General features: G+C 40.0%; 1 protein-coding gene across 3 annotated transcripts in view; it reads left to right on the plus strand.

Annotated features, from left to right (window-relative positions):
• The first annotated feature begins 26 nt into the window (after window positions 1-26).
• Window positions 27-19,538, plus strand: part of PPP2R5E (protein phosphatase 2 regulatory subunit B'epsilon) — a 72,407-nt gene continuing 52,895 nt past the window's right edge. The window contains exons 1-2 of one of the 3 annotated variants that reach the window (XM_066189002.1): window positions 27-554; window positions 3,183-3,346. In XM_066189002.1, the coding sequence (XP_066045099.1) occupies window positions 3,190-3,346 (157 nt within the window). In that variant the 5' untranslated portion in view covers window positions 27-554; window positions 3,183-3,189. The remainder of the gene's footprint in view (window positions 555-3,182; window positions 3,347-19,538) is intronic. The other 2 variants (XM_066189000.1, XM_066189001.1) reach the window with 2 other exon arrangements.

A 19,538-nucleotide genomic window follows, 5' to 3' on the forward strand; every position in this document is an offset into this window, starting at 1 on the left:
GGGGGCGGTCCGCGGGCGGGGGGCGGTGGCAGCAGCGCGCTCGGTTGTGAGCGAGAGCGAGTGCGTGCGAGCGAGTGCCATGGCCGGAGCCCGCTGAGAGCCACAATAGGAGCGAGACCCCGACGCCCACCGGGACCCCCCGCTCGCTCGCCCCCGCGCCAGCCGCCGGCGGAACAGCAGCGCTCCCCGCCCTGCCCGGCACTGCACCCCCCCGCGCCCGCCGCTCCCCCTCGGCTCGGCTCGGCTGCCTCCCGCCTCGCAGGGCCCTTCTCCGGGAATGTGAAGAGGCAGCAGCACCGCAGGCAGCGGGGAGTGCACGGGACTGAGCGGAGCCGCCCGCGCCTGAACCCGCCGCCGACGCCGCCCTGCGCCGGGGAGGCCGCGCTGCCGCCGCCGCCGAGGCCGAGGCCTACAGGGCTCCTGCGCCGCCGCGGCAGCGACCGAGCCCGGCGAGAACCGCACTCGGGCCGCCGCCGCCGCCAGGCATCGGCCGCGCTCCGCCAAGGCCGCCGCCGCCTCCCTCCGTCTCCGGCTTCTCTACCGGGAGCCTCAAGGTAACTCCATCGCCGGCCCGGCGGTGCGGAGGGAGGCGCGGGGGGCTGCGGGAGGACATGTTCCAGCTGCGGAGATCCCGTCTGGAAATGACAGCCGGGAGCGGATAATTGCGCCTCTGCTCCCTTCCCCGCCGATATCCGTCGGTATTTTCACTTCCCCCCCCCATCCCCCCCCACCACCCCCGGGACCGGCGGATCTGATGAGCGTGGCTTCTTATTTACCAAAATACTGGGGGAACGGAGCGGAGGAGAGCAGGGAGCGGTGGCCGGGTTTGCAGCTTTTCCCCCTCGCACACAATAAATAATCTCGGGCTTTATTCCCCCCTCCCCCCCACTGTTGGTGGAAACAGAGTATTTCCCTGTGATAGTGTATGCAGGGCAGCGAATGTTCATTTGGGGAGGCGAAAAAAAAGAGATCAGTGTTTACTGTAAGGTTGTTAGGCTGGATGTAGTCTTGTTGAATTAGAATTAGATTTTAATAATTTATAGAGCAGGTTAGGGAAACTGTTACTAAATTTACAGCAGGGAAGTGTCAGTAAAGCTCCTTGCTGACACAATGATCCTGCAGTTTAAGTGATCTACTTTAGTCGCTGTCCATTATTATTATTTTTTGTAATTTAATTTGGAGAGAGCGTGCAAACATTTCTGCAGGGATGGTTACACTTTAATGGTGCACGGGATGAGGAGGGGAAGCTTTCTGGTGAGATGAGATGGGGCCAAACAGATTCAGGTTTAGGAAATATATTTTCGCTGATATTTTCAGGATTTGGTTTATGTAACAGGTAACTTTGTGTGTTTTTTGGTGGGCTGTTGAAATCTTGGAAGTGGGTTACTAAAGTACAGGCCATTCTATTCCAGTTTATCTGACTTTTTTATTTATTAATCTTGGCTGGGGCCTGAATGCCCTGGTGATGGTGGCATTTTTTTTTCTTTTTTTTTTTTTTTTTTTGCCTGGATGATAAACAAGACCAGTTTAAGGTATGGGTTCATGTTGCTGATAGTATATTATATTTAGAAAGCCTAAGCTGGTAGTGAAAGAATACCTCAGGAGAAATCAAAAAGATGGACTAAGGGGTTTTTTCATTATTGTAATGCCAGCTGCACAGTTCAGCTTCTGGGTGCTGCACATGCTTCCTTGAAGAAGCTATGGAGTTTACACCCCATTTTTGATAGATTCAGTGCACCTATATGTAATTTTGCATTAAATGTAGTTCTTATCTTTTGGAGCTTGTTTACCCTGTTGCAACAAATCATGCTTTCGAAAGCTTTTCTTACAAAAGACAAAGCCAAATAATGCCTGTTTCAGTGGATTTAGTAATCTGTGAAGCACAGGAGGAACCAGATATTTCCAATAAAAATAATAAGTACTCGAAAGTGTTCCTGTACGTTGTGGAATCAACTTCTTGCGGCGCACGAGTCACTTTGGTAATTGAAGTCAACAGACACTGGGGATGAGTAATGCTTTCCAAGGACACGTTCTGAGACCCTGAGCCTGCAAATGCTTACGCCGATGCTGCTTAACTTTGCACGGGCGTGTGTGTCCTGGCCGAAATCAGCGGAGCTGCTGCCCTGGGTAATGGTTGTGTCATTAATGCCGATGAGGCCGCTGATTTCAGAGGAGCTGCACATGCTGGTGGAGTTAACTGTGCACCCAGCTGCCTGGAACGTGTAGGCCTGAATTCCTCCTGTCTCCTCTCCCTTGAGCATTACTCATGTATTTCATCAAGCTCTGATGGGCCTTTTTAACAGGCAGGACCAGGCTGGTAAATAAAATAGCTGGATGCATTAATTCAGTGCTACAGGATCAGCTGCGGGAGTACCACCAAGGCAGGTTTTGTAGAAAGAAGCAATGCCTGGTGCTTAGGCCGGCCGAAGTTGGGAAACAAACAAACTTTTGCTTGCAGAAGCTTTTTTTTGGCTCTCTGCCTCTCCCTGCAAACCTTGTCTGTCTCATGCCCTTAGAGCAGTTACAGCTACCATGCTGCCAGTCGTCCAGAAATGCCAGGACATGGAATAACTGCGTATAAAGGGACTCACAGGAAAATAACTGAGTATTTCTGAAATGGAGAATAAAGGAGTAATATGTACAGTTTCTCAGTGTTAGTGAAATTGTGAAACACAGCAGTACTTTCTACTATACTTTCTTGAATTTCTGTAGAATCTTGTAGGTAGGTGTGGCAAATAAATGGAATTTTTGTTCTGTCCCGTGCTTTTGTCCTGTGCATTGGGTGACCTTAATGCCAAAAAACCATCTGTACTTTTTTGTGTACCCATTCTTCAGCAGAGTAAGTTGAAATGACTTCATCTCAAAGAATGCATAATTTAAAGGTTCAGTCAGGTCTACAGGTGTATGAAGTTCTGTTCTGACAAAGTTCTGGATGCAGTGATGTCAGCATTAGGTCTGAAATTTTTGGCAAATGGGAGACACAGATAAAGAAGTAAGCAAGAGGAATTACTACACTAATAATTAAGTTCCATTAAGCTTATTCCATCCATAAGATGGGTTTGATCTCTTTAACTGTTTCTCTGTGAGCTTTTAACAGGAGAGTAGTGCAGGAAGAAGATATTTTTTAAACTTTACCCGTTTCACTCATTTGGAACACATTTTTAACATGTGCTTTCCTTCAGTAGGGATATGTCCTCAGCACCAACTACTCCTCCATCAGTGGATAAAGTAGACGGATTTTCTCGGAAGTCCGTCAGAAAAGCCAGACAGAAGAGGTCACAAAGCTCCTCCCAGTTTAGGTCTCAGGGCAAGCCTATCGAGTTAACTCCCCTGCCTCTGCTGAAAGGTAAGATCAAACACAGTTTTTAATTAATAAAACTATTTTTTGCTCTACAACCAACTTGTAAAATCGAAGTCTTCTATCATCAGGAATTACAGGGAAATTTTGCCAGCATTGAGAAATGTTTCATGCCAGATACATGTATGTATTTAAGCTCTACAAAATATTTTATCTGTGGCTTGAGGGTGTGGTAATTGTTTGCAATACTTTTGGAAGTTTTAAATGCTGATATTAACCCGTACCATGACTTGAATTTTCAAGGCTCTCAGGCTTTGTGCAAGAGTGTTCTGGTTTGTGAATCCTCAGCAGCTGACATAAATCAGCAGTAATTTATTTATGGGTAAATGGACTTGTGAGCCAAAGGAAACTGGTTTTTAGTATCTTTCCTTGGTGTGTGGATCTGCACCCTGTGATAGTGGTGCCAACTGCAGCCCCTACAGCAAGAGAGGAGGTGGTGGCATCCCCTCTCGTACCATTTGTGCATGGATAGCTCCCAGGTCCTGCCTTCTGCTGGATTTTGAAATGGAATGGTCCCATGAGCTGCAGCCTCCCAAAGGGAAAGATGCTGCCAATCTGGTCTTAGGCAAGGTTCTACTGCTTTGAGATCTTGCATATCCCAGTGCTGGTTGTGTTTCTACTGGCAGATTTAACCTCTAATTTGAGAAGGAAAAATATGGTCCAGCATACTGCTCTTAAAAGGATGTCAATATCTCTGTGATACCTTGAATGCTCCCCTGAATTCTAGTTGTCACTGAATTTTGGTACAAATACGGGGGTCAAAAGCACCTCTCAGTATGTCTGGTGAGGAAGGGGAAATCACCTTTCAGAAGTCTTCAACACTGATTTGTCAAATGATTTATTTACTTCTGTGTATTTTTTTCATTGCTATTCTTAATTTCTTCTACAAGTAGTGAAAATAGGCATGGCTGGTGCTGATAATTCTGGAAAATAGGAAGTTTATTAGGTTTAACACTATGTCTGTCCCTCTTCTTCATTTTTGGGCTTCCCCACATTCTCTCATCTACCTTGTTTGACAAATTGGTTAATCAGAGTATTGAAATGTGTAATAATGTGGAACTGCACTTTGGTTAGTTCTCAACCCCACTTCATAAGGATACAGTAGTTGCAGGATAAAAACCAAACTCCAATCCCCCCCCCAACACCTCTCACCTTGATGTATGTCTTTTAATTAAAAGTAGCATTCTAGGATTAGTTCAGTGGAGTTGTCATTAAAATATTGTGGGCTTCTTTCTGTGGCTCCCTGTAAGAATGCACAAGTGGAATATCCTGAGTCAAACAAACGGTGCACCCAGCCCCCCTGCACTGTGCCTGATGGTGACTTTTATTCAGTATTTCTCAGTTTAGGGTTGGTTGGTGCCACTGGATTTGACTTTGTGGTCTGCAGTGAATATTATTTGCGGTTCTTTGGTGGCCCTGTGCAGGGCCAGGAGTTGGACTTCAGTGATCCTGTGGGTTTCTTTCAACTCAGGTTATTTTGTGATTTAAATTTTTTTTCTTTTTGTTGTTGAACTCTTTTGTTGTTTTGTGACAATATGATTAAGAAGCAAATGCTTCTTTGAAATAATTTTAAAGCTCAGTTTTACACTTGGCAGGTAATTTTTGATACACAGGTTTTTTCATACCAGTTGCTGTGCTTTGGAAGGTGACTGGAGTTTATCCTTTGGCTTAAACGATGGGATTAGTGGAAAACATTGAGATTTGTATTTGTACAAATGAAGAAATTGATGTTGTAATTATTTCACTCTATTCTGTAGTCCCATTCAGGGAGTAAACCAGGCATGGGCACAAGCACAGGTAAAACAGTGAGAACTTTGCCTTGCAGAAGCACAGTTGTGGCCAGGTGCTTAATTTGACTACTGCAGCCAGTCCTGAGGATTGAGATATAAAACTATAATAAGATAAAACAAACAGATGGGGGGCAGAGAGTGTTGGTGAGACATTTATGATTAGTGTCATAATGAGTTACAGTGGTCCAGCTTCAAATGAAGAATATGATCCTGGGTGTTGGTTTTCCCTCTTTGCCTTAATGCGGATTCCCAGAGGTGCAGGGATCCACCTATGCAGATTAATTTGTGGGATTTGGGCCTAAGAATCTCTCTGAACAGCAGTGCTGCTGGTCCCTGCTGAAGCGACACTGGCAGCTAAAAAATCATGCTGCTGTTTGGAAATATTTTTGACCTACGTTAATATATGTAACAGTCAGGATTGTTAAGTCTGCAAGAAGTGACGAAATGATTTTCTTCTGTGTTTTTCTTACTTTTCTTGACGAATTTCATGGAAGTCTTGATTATTTTTTAACTCTTAGGTTTACACTTGCCTTCCAACAATTGACCAGTCCTATTACTTCTGTCCAGTAACTATATGATTTCCAGTTTTATCCTGGAAAACTTTGTCTTTTAAACTGAAATAGAGAAGAGATACCAGCAAAATAGCTTTTTAAAGTCTCAGAAAACTGAACTTAGTTTGGAGATGTGCAGTTGATAAGCTTCCTGGTTTGGGCGAATTTCAAGTTTAATTAAACCTCTTCAGAACTATTTCAGCATGGGAAATTTTTAGAGGACAGACCTCAAATTCATATTCATCAGATGGATTTCATATGCACGATGGAGGGGTTTTGCTTACATGAACATACATGCTACGCTTCCTTCTGTTTTGTGTGTTTTTGGGTTTTGGTTTTTTTTTTAGTGGATATATTGCGTATTGACATTGACAGGCTGCCTTATCTCAAACAGCACTTTGTGGCCTTCAGCATCTTCTGTGATAACAAGAATCATGTATGCAGAAAACTGGGTAACTGCTTGGTCCATTCTTTGCAAGTTTTTATACTCTGCCTGTCACCATAATGATCTGAGCACCTTCCAGTAGTGTATTAAGTGATGTGACTACACATCTGTCACATCTTATCTGTTCTCCTTCCTTTCCCTAGGGGCAGAGTCACATATAGTGAAATGGCTTGTTTTGGTAGTGTTTTAATGCAGTCTGTTGCCTTCTGTGAGCACACACGCCTGTGGTGCAAAAACAGATAGATAAACCAGCCTTGTTGTTGTTGGTTTGGTAATAAAAATATTTTGGTTAAGAAAAATAGGAGAGATGCTATGTTTTGATGCTGTGTACAAGTCTGAAGGATAAGCTGCTGTTTAGGAAATGTAATAGAAACAGCTGGAATTACCAGTGTTGCTCATTTCAGAAAAAAAAGTATAGAGAAATGAAGTTGTCACTCTTGTATTTTTTCAAAAAAGTGTTTGTATGTTATCAGTTTGTAAACAAACATTTAATGTTTTTGGAAAAAGGTGTTCTTTCTGAGGCTCTGATGGTCTGAGTTCAGGCTTTCCAAAACCCCAAGTCAAAAAACAACTGTTTGCCTAGAGTTAAGACTTAATTTTTTAGATGATTTCATTATATTTTTATTTATTGTGTTATGACTAAATCTGATTTGAAGTTATGTTTTAAAATCTGACTTTTGTCCGATATAACACTTGAAACCCAGTGTTTTCTTCTTTGTTTCAGGCGTAGAGGAATGGGATGGGAAGTGCACATGGGAGCTGTGACACAATTGCATTTTGCCTGTGTGTGCTCTTCTTCTGTATGTTTCACACATGCAATTTTTTGAAGGTTGCATGCTTTCCCCTGGCGCATCCTGCAGTGCATGATGGATTTTGGCTTTACTTTAAAGAGGCTGCTGGTATCACCCAGGCTGACAGGTGCCTGAGGTAACTGGCTTATGGCAGAGCAGTCCTGGTGACGGGCCCTTTTTTTTGGGATTGAGTAATTCCGTCTGTGTGCCTTAGATTCCCTCCCAGGTTTGCTAACTGGGTTTGTGGCGTGCCTCAAATCTCTGCTGGTTCTGTAGAGGAAAATAGGGTTGTGGATGCATTGGATAGGTGTATTATTTATTGGAGGGCTATTTTGCTTTCATTTTGTATAGCTGCTCTTTTTACTTAGAAGTCTCTAGAGGTGGATCAGCAGGAGTGCAATGTTAGAGAGCATTTGGCTGGAAAAAGAGTACATTGTAGTGCTGGACATGTGAAAACAGAGCAATTTCAGTGTTACCTGCAAAAGGGGGAGGGGGAATTCCTTTATGTTTCTGTCCCAGTGTCTGTAGAGATAGGGGAGTGTTCAGAGGATGAAAACATCCATAGAGATGATTGAACACATTATGTGTCTTATGAATGCACATTTAGCATCCTGAGAAATTGCACAGAAAAGCTGCATGCAGCTCGCGGCACCGTGCCCATCCCCCTTGCCCTCATTACAAATACAGAAGTTAGGCAGAGCAAACCATCCAAGAGGGAGACTGTTAATTGTTAAGTCATTTGTATCCCATTTTTGTAATTCAAGGTGTGGGGTTTTTTTTACTGTCATCCTTCCACATTTTCCAATGATTTAATATAATTACTGAAGGTTACTTTCATGTTCTCAGCAACTGTTGTATATTTTTGTTGAAAAAATTTCAAAGTATGATTTTTATTTTTAGATGATTTTTTCCTCCTTAAAATAAGTGCTCAGAGCAGAAATTCCCTGTCAACAATAACAATTGCTTTGCTACCTCAATATTATGAAATTCATTGAGCTTCTAATACATTTATCAGATAGTTTCCATGGCATTAAAGAATTGGTGTAGTGGCAACAAAAGAGCATTGCATAGTCAGAAAGGGAAAAATCTCTTTCTACTTGCTATTTTCTTTTGATCATTAAATTATTTCCCTATAGCTGAGATTTTATTATACGTTTTTCTTATGAATATTATCTATAGGGCAAATGCTGAAGTTCCTAAATGGTAAAAAATCCTAATAATTCAAAAAGACTCTTGACTGAGAACTGCAAGATGTACACCTTCTTGTTCAAATGCAGTTACTTTTGAATTTTTGAAATATTCCTTTATCATAAAAAAGTCTGGCTTTGTCAGACCCATAGATGCCACCTAAAACTCTTCATGTGGGAAATAGTTATGATTTGAGTTGTAGAAGAAGAAAGACAGAACTTCTGTTTTCTCTTGGCTTCCATGGGAGCTGCCTGCTTATCTTGTCTGTGCTGCTCTTCATTTGAGAAATTTGGTATGTTTTACAGATATCAGATATACAAATATCAGTAAACTGTTAATAAAATCACCAAGCTAAATGCTTTCTTCTCATGTATAAACAGGAATTTAGGGTCAGAGTGGTTATGATTTCCCAAAATAAAATTCAGCTTTATTTACAGAATTAGAAATAGATCTTAGGACACCTAATTTATTGCATGGAAGAAACATTGGAACTTGGTTTGAGCTGCTGCATGTACATGATCAGAGATGAATCCTGGAACTACTTCTAGGAATTTTATACGCATTCTGATTGGTATAAATCTGGACATAATAGGCCATCTCTGTGTAAGATTTGGGAACAGGGCCACAATCTCAAAAGGAAGAAGGACTTAGCCAATTTAGTATTTTTAAAATGAATATGTATGATGTTCTAGTCATAAGTAATAAATTTCTTCACTTTCTTTGTGCTCTTGTCAGTTGGTTTTTTGAGTATGCACTTCAACTTTTTTTATAATCTGTTTACATCTGTTGATTGTAGAATATTTTTTCTAATAATCTTAAAGATTTCTGGTCATTTCTAAAGAAAGGGCAATACACTAATTACTAATTTTTCTTTTGTTTTGGTTGCTTGTTACTGTCTGCCACATTGGGAATGTAGTTTTGTAGGGCAGCATTGATAGAGAATGGTCTGGTTAAGTAAAAGAAATACCCTCTTATCTGGACAGTGTATGAGTGAAAGTGCCCTTGGTGAGGAATTCTGTCAGTTACCCCTGATCTTCCAGTGTTTTGTCAGTTCTCTCTATTCAATTCTGAGTCTCTCCAGGACTGGCAATTTTCCTATGGCCAGAGTGGTGGTGGGTTATTTTTTGGGTTTTTTTTTGGGGGGGGAAGGTGGTTTTGTTTTGTTTTGCTTTGCTTTTGAAGCCTCCAGTGTAATTGTTTTACTTCCGGAATTTCTCAGTCTGGCTTCTGGAAGTGTTTAGTGATGATGATTCCCGCCTTTTCATTTTTCTTTTTAATAATTTTCAAGTGAAGTAAGTTGTAATTTTGTAAAATGTATTTCTGTACTCTTCACGAGATTGAGTCTAAAATCTTGATCATTTTCTGCAGGATGTTTAGACTTTATCATAGAATCACAGAGTGGCAGAGTGGTGTGGGTTGGAAGGGACCTTAAAGATCGTCTTGTTCCAGCCCCCTGCCATGGGCAAGGACACCTTCCAGAGACCAGGCTATCCAAAGCCCCATCCAACCTGGCCATCATCATGAAAGATTTTTGGTTTCAGTCTGTGCTTGTACAGTATGTCTTAATAAGGTTTCCCAGCAATACTTATCTCTCTAATAATATTGCCATTTTCTTTTCTGTGCCCAAGTGTAACCCTATGAGTCTGTAATAAAACCTCCTGTTTCTGTAATAAGTACCTCCTTTATATTCCTTTCCTGAAGTACCTTCAACAAGTACATGTTCTGCTTCAGCCAAGGTATTATTTTTATGTAGTGCACATGATTGTTGAAGTATAGTGCTGCCTTTATAATTGATTATGTTATGGAGCTTTACTGTTGTGAAAGGGCACATTTTCCATATCTCTGGAATTATGTGTGTATTTATAGAATCTGTGTTTGTGTATATTACATGTGTGTAATATATCTGTGTATGTAAATAAGCTATAGATATATTTAATGTCTTATGCAAAGTTTAGGTTTTGAGTTTATTTAGTTTTCTCTGCTGTTTTTAAGATGGAATATTGCTTCTGTTCATTGGTAGAGCTTTATAGTAAGGCAATAGTCCTTTCACATTCATCCATTGTAAGCTGCTGCCTCTCTGAGAAAAGAGCACTTTCATTAATGCTTTCTGGGGAGTGGGAGGAGGACACACAACTATTTTTAGGTTCAGGGTAACTTCCTTTCACCTACAGTTTTTTCATTCAAGTTATTACTGTTTCTTTGGCTCAATCAGGCAAAAACCCTTAGTAACAGAGGAGAGGACTTGAGAAGTTCAGGGAGTTTTGGTGGGGTGGGTATTTATGGATTACTGTGATCTTGGTAACTTTAACTCACATGTATCAGCAAATGGGCAATTTTTGCTTCACAAGAGGTTAAGGCAAATCTATTAGAAAAATACTAGAATCTTCTTTCAGCTGGACATGGCATTGTTCCCTTTCCTTTGAAACCTCCCTGGTTGTGTCATTCTGGTTGCAGGTGCAGTGACAGGAGGGATTTTTCTGGTGGCAGAACTTCGAGAAGTTCTCGAGCCAAGTGTGGCCTCTCATGTGCTGAGAGAAGTGTCTGTGGGGCCACAGTGTAAAACAGATTGTTAGAAACATTCCACCTCCTCCTGATTTTAGTGATGTGCTTGATCCTGTGTCCTCTCAAACAGTTAATTCAACAGATCTGAAATGCTGGTGGATATTTATGTAGGGTTGATAGTTTCTGTGTCTGTGGTTTTGTGCTTAAAGTTAAAAATAGTGCAGCTACAGTCTGAGGATCTTTATCAAGCGTTTCAAAAGATAAGGCAGCTGTCCAAAGAATCAGTGTAAAATATTTTTCTGCCCTTAGTTGTTGCACTTGGTTGAAAATTTTGTCTGTTTTCAGCTAAGTCTTGAAGCCAGACTGATGGGAAATCGGGACTAATAATGATCCACAGTAATGGAAGGTTTTTCACCAGTGTTTTTTCTACTAATTGTTATATTAAACAAATCTAAGAGTATATACATTTTCAAAATTATACACCTGTCAGTATCAATTTACTTTTGAATTTTCTGTAGGAAGTTTATTTTTCAAGTCACAGTATGTCTGATATTAGCTGGGTTTTTTTTCTTGTAAACAGAGTGTTTGAGATTTTATTTTAAAACTCTTTTTTAGTACATTTTATAAAAGAGGATCATTATTTTGTTTTTATTCTCTTTATTGATTTTTACCACTCTTTGTCCTTTCCAACATGTATGACAGATTCTTAACTGTGGTGTTTTCCTTGTGTGTGAAGTGCAAGGTCCTTCCTGTAGCATCTGCAAGAGTCTGGGGCAGAGAAGAAAAATAATATACCAGAGTTGCTGTGCCCGGTTAAAGGGGCAGAAAGCAAAAAAAGTGAAATGGATCATTTCTGGGTAGCTTCCTAAAAGAAAAATTAGAATATCAGATTGCTGTAAAGTCTGTTTTACATGGTTGGACATGGTGCCAGCTCTTCTGTAACAGCAGCTTCTTGTGTTCCCCGAGCTGAAGAGCTTGTTCTGATACCTTAATGTTGTACTTCAGAACTGAGTGAGTTACAGGAGATGTGGAGACAAGCAGTCTGCTGTTAGGATTAGAGAAGTTTGTGTGTAATTAGGGTACTTCTGAAGATTTTTGTGAGTTGGAAAAGGTGCATCTCCTGCAAAACTTGAGTTGAAGATTCAGCTGTCCTTACTTGTTGGTATTTTGCAGATGTTGAAGTAAACCATCCCTGGTATCTCAGGGGTGATGAGTAAATGCTGACGCCTGTGTGCCCCTGCTGGTTAAAAGTATCAGTTTTAGAACTTGACCCCCAGCGGGAGATATGATAAATTACTCAGTTATAGCAATTTTTGTTCTGAAAAATCAGATACCATCATGAAGAATAAGGTTGGGTTGAAATTGTGTGTTTTCTGGAGGCGTTCTTTGCTGTCAAATTTTGATTAAAACAATGAAATAAATGTAAGTTGCATGGTTATCTGTTTTATGCTTTTCATTGTAAAGGGTGGCTGGGCATAAACGTAGTGTGGGTAATGGGGGAAGCATTTCTTTGGGTCTCCTTTTATCACAAGGTTAAGGAGATCTGGCATTAGAATTGTTAGTGAGTTTCTAACTCTTTTGAGGTGTATCAGAAAAGAAGTTTGTGTCGTTAAGAAGTAACTGTAGCTTGTGTTGGATGTGGTTTGTAGTTTCCTGTGGGATTCCTGGAAGGTTTTCAGGAAGTTTTAGGGATACATTGTATGTGATGTATTTTTTGTAAAGCTACATAGTCTGAGTTGTGCTTTTGTTGTTTGGGATTTCTATGCTTCTTTGCAGTGTCATGAGTTTAATGTTATTATGACTTCCTTGGCTTTTTTTTTTTTTTTTGCACGTGGTTGTACTGAGCTTGGATTTTCAAGTTTTACAGTGTAGGTGGTAGCAAATTTGTTTGTTGCTTTCAATGCCTTTGTCATATGGATTATGCTGCAGAGGAAATCTACTGCAAGTTAAATTTCTCGTATTACAAGTTGATACTGTGGATAGTCGGAAACCAAGGGAAGGATGATCTTAGAGGAATTAAATATTCTTATTTTTCCTTTGTTGCCCAGTAGGATGTACTGTGAACGCATAAACTTCCATTAGTTTTCTTGGCAAGTTTCGCTCATGTGCTCTCCACTTTCACATTCCAACAGCAGGACACAGATGATATATGCAGTCTCTGTATAAATTAGAAAGTCTAGTTAGTGTTTTCTGATTTCATATAGGGTAAACTGTTTATAGAGAATATGTTTTCCCATCTATGTGTAAACAGAAATGCAAAAGATGATGATTACAACTGAGACAATACTTGAATCGCTGTAGAGAATAAAACTTATTGGTTGAATATTGTCAGTGTTACCAAGGGAGAGTAAATTTGGCAGCTTACTCTCCTGATGTTTTCAAATAACATTTTTGGGATAGCTTTTTGTAGAAGTTGAGGTGGTACTGTGTCATCTGGGTTCTCCTTCACTTTCCCTTTATTCCACTCAGCCCATACTTCTCCTGTTTTCTTCTTTGCTCGTTCCTTATCACTGCCTTCCTTACTCCCACTTCTTTTTCTTCCTGCACCCTCTGACGGATATGATAACATATTTTTCCACAAGAGGGTGATAAAACTCACACGTGTTAAAAGGAGCACTCCAGGTGGAGGGGGTTGCAGAGGTTATTGGCAAACTCAATATAATAAAAGTATCTGTATTTATACAGAAAAAAAATCAGTCTGCTCATCTTCAGCTCCGTCCATGTGTTACAGTGGTTGTTTGTGTGCACTTCTGGAGGCAAGACTAGACCTGTCAGGATGGAGATCCACCCTGGGAAGAACATGCCAGCTCCATCCTGCCTCTGTTGCAGTAATCAGACCTTGCTGCAAGACAGTCTTTTGTATCTGTTATTCACGCAATAATTTTCCTTTTCCTTTCTCCCCCATGGACTCTCGTGAGTATTTCTTGCTTTCCCCCCTCCCCCTCCTGTTTACTAGGAAACAAAACCTCCTTCTTCACTGGTCCTAAGAAACTGCAGTGGTTGAAATTTCTGTTCATCTTCAAAAAGTGCAGAAAGGATGAAAAGGTGAGGCAGAGAGAGAGAAAAATAGCCACTGCTGTGATTTGTCTTTAATAGAGAATCTTAGTAAAAACTTGTGTCTGTTTTTGACTGTACCCAGACTTGAACAACTGTTTTACTTAGGACTAGATGCTGCTTCAGTTTTTCTTTTTAGGGCTAGGAAGGCTGATGGAAATAAGTGGTTCTTAGTTCCTCTAAGAAGAGCAGCTCCAAAATTGTGTGCCTTAAGTGCTGGAGACCGCGACTAGATGTCTGGCACCTGGGCTTGGCTCTTGGAAAAGTGTTGTGGTGTGGTTGGATGACAAAGGTGTGGGAGCAGATCCATTATGTATGTGGGAGAAGGTTGGGATGCAGGGCTTTTTAGATGACCTTCAAGAAGAAGTCAGCATTTCAGGGTGGTTGTTAGCCTATATATTGGATGCCATAATATCAGAAGAAGTGTCCGTTGCTGTAAATTACTTCAGAATATGATCTGAGCTGCCAGATTAAATCTCTGTAGTCACAAGTAAAAGGAGCTGCTGTGAGTATTAATATTAGAGAAATGAGAAAATGAGTCCTTATACTGTGGGTTAGGCATAAGCCAGGCAGGGAAAAAGGCTCCTGGAAAAAGCTTAAATGCTTCATTGCCGTGAGTCAGCGGGAATCGTGGTGAGGAAGGAGAGAGGAACAAAGTACTTGAGGTTATGTTTACTCCATCCTCCCATTAACTGTGAAATTCCAGGTCACAGAGTGAAATTTCTCACTCTTCTTTAATTTCAGGAAGAACAAACAAGTGTCCCATATAATAAATAAAAAGGATTCTGTCTTTTTCTTAAACAACAGCCATAGAGTCGATGATCTTGTCAGAATCTCTTTTTTTTTAGTATTTTTGTCTCTCTTTAACAGTAGGAAATTCCAGTGGCAAGAGAAGTGTGTTGAATTTCTTAGGACAAGTCTGTTCCTGTTCTTTTACTGTCCTGTTTGTCCCTAAACTACCACATCCATAATGTGCACAATCAAGTTCAATAAACAGCATTTGGAGCTCTTGGTTCGTGAGCCAAGTTTAAGCTTTGGTTCAGGTATCCCATAATCTCAAGTGGGACAGAATCTTCCAATTAACACTCTTGAGCGGAACATCCCCACCCTCACAGCAGAAAAAACAATCTATAAACCCCAAATAATACTCAGAATTTCTGTATATGCTTCTGAGCTGATACTGAGTGTAAGGGAATTGAGGAGATTCTAATTTCCATTAACAATGTAAAAGTATTTTTCTAAAGTTTTTGGGATATTCTCCTAATGAAAGTGCCATAATACCTAGGGGGAAAAAAATGGCTAGAAGCAGGTTTTGAGTATCTCTAAGCAAGTTTCTCTTATCTCCTGCTTGGTAAGGAGCAATCATTCCTCTTGCAGAAACTTTATTAATCAAGGACTTTGCAGGGAGGAGGATTGCCATGCCCTTCATATAGATTCTAAGGCGACCTCATTTGACACGAGTGCAGCATTGGTTTGTTTTCCCTTGTTTTGTTCTGTTGTTCCCAACATGAACAGGCATTGCACTATGGCAAAAATTCATTTGAGAGCCAAAATCTTCAAAGTGATTTCAGTTGTGGTGAGATGTGCCAAAACTTCATGGTCAATAAAAAGCAAATGGTTTGGAAATGAGCGTATTTTCATATTTATTTGCTTTTGGAGAAGTATTGTACTTCTGCATTAAAGAGCCCTGCTGTATCAAATATAAAAAAAAGCTCTGAAACACCACATCATATACAATTAAAAATTCATAGACTGTTTTTCATTACAGTTGGTATTTTAAGCTAAAGCACTCAGTACTTGATAGTATTTTTTGTCCATATAGTTTTAAATGTCTCAAGGAACAGGACCTATCTCATGTCTAGAGCTGCTACAAGGAGTGGAATAGAGCACCCACCTGTGTATGCTTCATTTTGGGAGAGTTGTCAAATGGATGAAAGGGAAGTAATTCAGCTTTCCCCCCATTCCTAGATTCAGTGGCTGGACAGACACTCCTTCCCTCTTTTTTTTTAGTGCAGTTTTTATGCATTGTTGTTTCCCAGGTTTCTTGTCCGTATTGAGTATCTATATTTGGGATTATTTTTCCCAGATGTGTTAGCTGATGTTTTTCCAAACTGAATTTCACATTATTTTCTGGCTGTGTAAGGAATTTGCTTAGGTTCCTTTCTGTTATTTCTGACTTTACTGCTACTCAAAGTTCTCTTATTTAATATCCTCAGAAGATGTTATCTATATGCTATTTTAATCATTAGATCATTAAGGAAGTTATTAATGTCTGGACTAAATTGATTCTTACATCTCACTGGCATTCCTTTCCAGTTGGATACTTGGAGATTTTTATGCTTTTATTTCTAGGCTTTTTGGCAGCACTGTGTGTGTCAGCCTCTTCTATCCAAAAAAATTGGACTCTGTTTTAAACGTAGGACTTTCAGGGAAAACTGAAATGTGATTCACTCTGGAACAGAGTAAACTTTGTAAATCCAATCAAAATTGAAATTGAAGATGTGTTTGTAATTATTACATATGTGTCTTCACATGGATTTCAATATGCTGTCTTTTGTACTTCCATTTGTACAGTAGTAGTTCTTAAATGATAAATTATTAAGTAAATGTTTTCCTAGTGGAATGTGCTTTCTATTTTTGTATATCATCTTGAGAACAGAATGTGATTCCTTTCTGTAGGGTCAGCTATTTGAAATACTTGCCTGTGTTTGTTCTAACTGCATAATCTATAATCCTCAATATGTCTTTAATCCACTTTATCTCCTACAGAACTAAATCTTTGGAATTGGGGAGAATGTAGTGTGATGGATGGTATCTAAGGTTATAAAGTTTGGGCAGATAATTTACTTCTGAGGTCAGATTGATAGATTTTGCAAATAACCGATTAAAGAAATTACTAGTAAAAAAATTAAACACTTCTCATATTTTCATGCCCATGGAATAAACAAATAATAAAAAACAAAGAGGTTTTGTAGTATTTCATCTCTAGAAATAAGATAAAATTAAAGATGAAATTTCCCACTTGGCTAATCTTGTAAACATCTCCTACAGTGTTAAGCAAAAGGAATTGATTTATTTTCTGTTTTATTGTTCTTGTGTGAAGTTGAATTGAACTTCAAAATGTTTACCTTTTTGTACATGACTAAGGTAGAAACTGGAGTGCACATTTTTTAGCACTGACCACTTGGGAATGAGTGGATGCACTAAAATGAGGAGATTTACCTTGGGTTCAGGGAGGGGGTGTGCGCATCCACACACGTGTCTTGAAGTCTGTCCTGGGAGAAATGAGCATGTCCTGGGATTGTTTAGGGTGGCTTTAACACATGGAGTGCTAAGGATTGCACAAAGGGCTTCTGTGGGATTGCTTCCTTAGAGTAATGGAAGGAGAAAAACTCTTGAAAAAACCTTTTTATTTCCTTAAATAAAACAAGTTGTTAAAGGCCAGGTGTCTGTGTTTGTCTCATAAAGGTATTAGGTACCATTTGTTAGGGGGTGATGGATTTGTCGTTTCACCTAGTGATAAATAATCTGATTTTATAAGGTGTTTGGGGAATGAGGATAATGATCATGTCAAATGGCAGGCTTGCACAGCACAAGCACAGTCTTTTGTTAATGAAACTACACTGCATAGCAAGCCTGGGTTCAAAGTCCACAAGTATTTTTATTTTTTGTTTTGTTTTAAGTAGTTTGTGTTGAACACAAATATTCCTGGTTTCATATTTTAGAAGAAACAAGATGATCAGCAATGTTAAGTAAATCTGGCTCATGAGTCCTAATGTTTGTTCTTACAACAGCATGCATAATACTGAAAAAAGCCACATGCTTCTAATACTAAACAGAAAAAAAAGATTGGTGTGGAATTTCAGTATGCTGTATTTCTAAAATTGAAGAGAATCCAGCGAGGAGAAGCTTATTTACATGAGTAGGCATTTCCTTGATAGAAAAAAAAGCTAAGATGTAAAACATGGCCTTGTCTGGTACAGGCCCTTAAAAATGATTCCATCTGATCCATTCCCTGGAAGGGATGGGAGCTGCCTGACAGGGCACTGAGTGATTCTGAACACTGAAATGTCTGTTTTGCCACCTGCGTTTGCCACTGTGATGGCATCCATATGGCTGCAGGGAGGGAGGGCCTGCATTTTATTTTTTCCAGTGAGGAAGTAAGTAGGATTTCACTTTTTCTTTTCCTTTCAGACAACAAGAAGTTTTCTCCCAGCTTCCCTGCTTAAATTCATATTGTGCTCTCTGTGCTGCCATACCATTTTCAGTAAAAGAGCAGTTGCATGGAGACAAAGAGGCTGCTGATTTAAGTCTCAATAGAGAAGTCTGTTAGGCTTCAGCTGTGGGAGGATGCTAAATGTAGCTCAGAGGTTGGCAGATGCTACCTGGACCAAAACTACTTGAAAATATTAAGAAGCTGTTTAGTAAGCTTGCCTAAAAAAAGAGACATTTAATGACTGGGAGAATTAGTGGGACAAATATGACAGAGGATGTGCAGTTTAGAAAGGTCCTTACTGTCTGGATGTCATCTGCTGGTCATATTGAATAAAAAAAAGAGTTCAGCTACAAATATTTTGGTAATCTTGATGGGAGGGCAAAAGAAATCCAAGCCCAAGCCCTACTTTTTCTTCCCACCTATCTTACAAATTTTTTTGAAATTATGCCAGTTTATGCAACATTTTGAACTTCATTTATAAAGGGAGCAATACTGTTTCTGATCATGATTATGTAAGTTAAGCTGAAAGCTGTGGAGTGTTGCTTTCTGAAGTTTTCAGAAAGCTCAGTGTTTTATTAATGTTTTTCTAAGCTGTAACACAATGAAAATATACCTACTAAAGAGTTTAATTTGTGCTGCAGCCTTTGGAGGCACCATAAGAAGACCCTAAGCATCATTTCTGGGCCTGGCCTTCTGCTAGGTGTGTGTAGAACTTCTTGGAGGATCCGAAAGGGGAAGTTTTCTTCATCCCTGCACGAGCCTCCTCTGCAGGTTGGATAGTCCTGGAAGCTGCCCTGGTTTCTCACCTTGTTGCTGAGCCAGAGTTTAAAGGCTCTTTAGCCATTTCATTTCCGACCAGTGAGATGCTGTGTGGGACACATGACATGCAGTATCCCAACATTTTTTTTTGGTCATTTTCTCTTTTAGGGATGGAGAGGGGAGATAAAAGTAGTGTGAAGGTGTTGTGCAGCCTGAGTAAACACAGAGAAAAGGCCTGAGGAATCCATTGCTTAGGGGCCAGGGTAGTTGATTTATCAGGGAGGATGAACTTTTAATTTCTAAGTGGGGCTCCTTTCATGACCTGTTCAATGGGGAGAGTTGATGAGATGATCTCTGTGCCAGGTAATTAAATAGTTAACTTCAAGGGAGATAGTTTTGCTTCTGAGGCAGAGGTTTGCACAAAGCGTGGGTAACAAAGCGTTTCCAGTAGAGCACGTTTGATACTTAACCTGCAAAATGTCAAAAGAGGTGATTAATGTTTTGTAGCTTTGGAATAGGTTTGATTTTGTGCGCCTGAAGCTTCTAGCAGGTGCTATAGAAACTGGGGAAAAACATTATCTTTTCAGCATGTCGCACTCAAAGTTCACGTTGAGCCACAAAATCATATTCAAATGAATGACAATCTCCTGTTTGCATCTAAATCGAAAATGGAGTTCTCCTTGGCCTACTTATTCTAGAAATGATCATTTCATTGTAGGCAAATTTAACTAAAACCTAGGAGACTTTGTGAAAAAAAAAGAAAAAAGAAAGAAAGATATTATTCATTTTTAAAGTGAGGCAAAGAAATGACAAGAGATTTTTCAGAGGGTCTGTGTTGATCTGTCTCGCCTGCTGGTTCTGCTTTTGAGAGAAAGTAGTTTTCA

This window comes from Chamaea fasciata, unplaced genomic scaffold, assembly GCF_029207755.1.
Source record: "Chamaea fasciata isolate MVZ Bird 193981 ecotype frontalis unplaced genomic scaffold, bChaFas1.0.hap1 SCAF_7, whole genome shotgun sequence".
Classification (NCBI taxonomy): domain Eukaryota; kingdom Metazoa; phylum Chordata; class Aves; order Passeriformes; family Sylviidae; genus Chamaea; species Chamaea fasciata.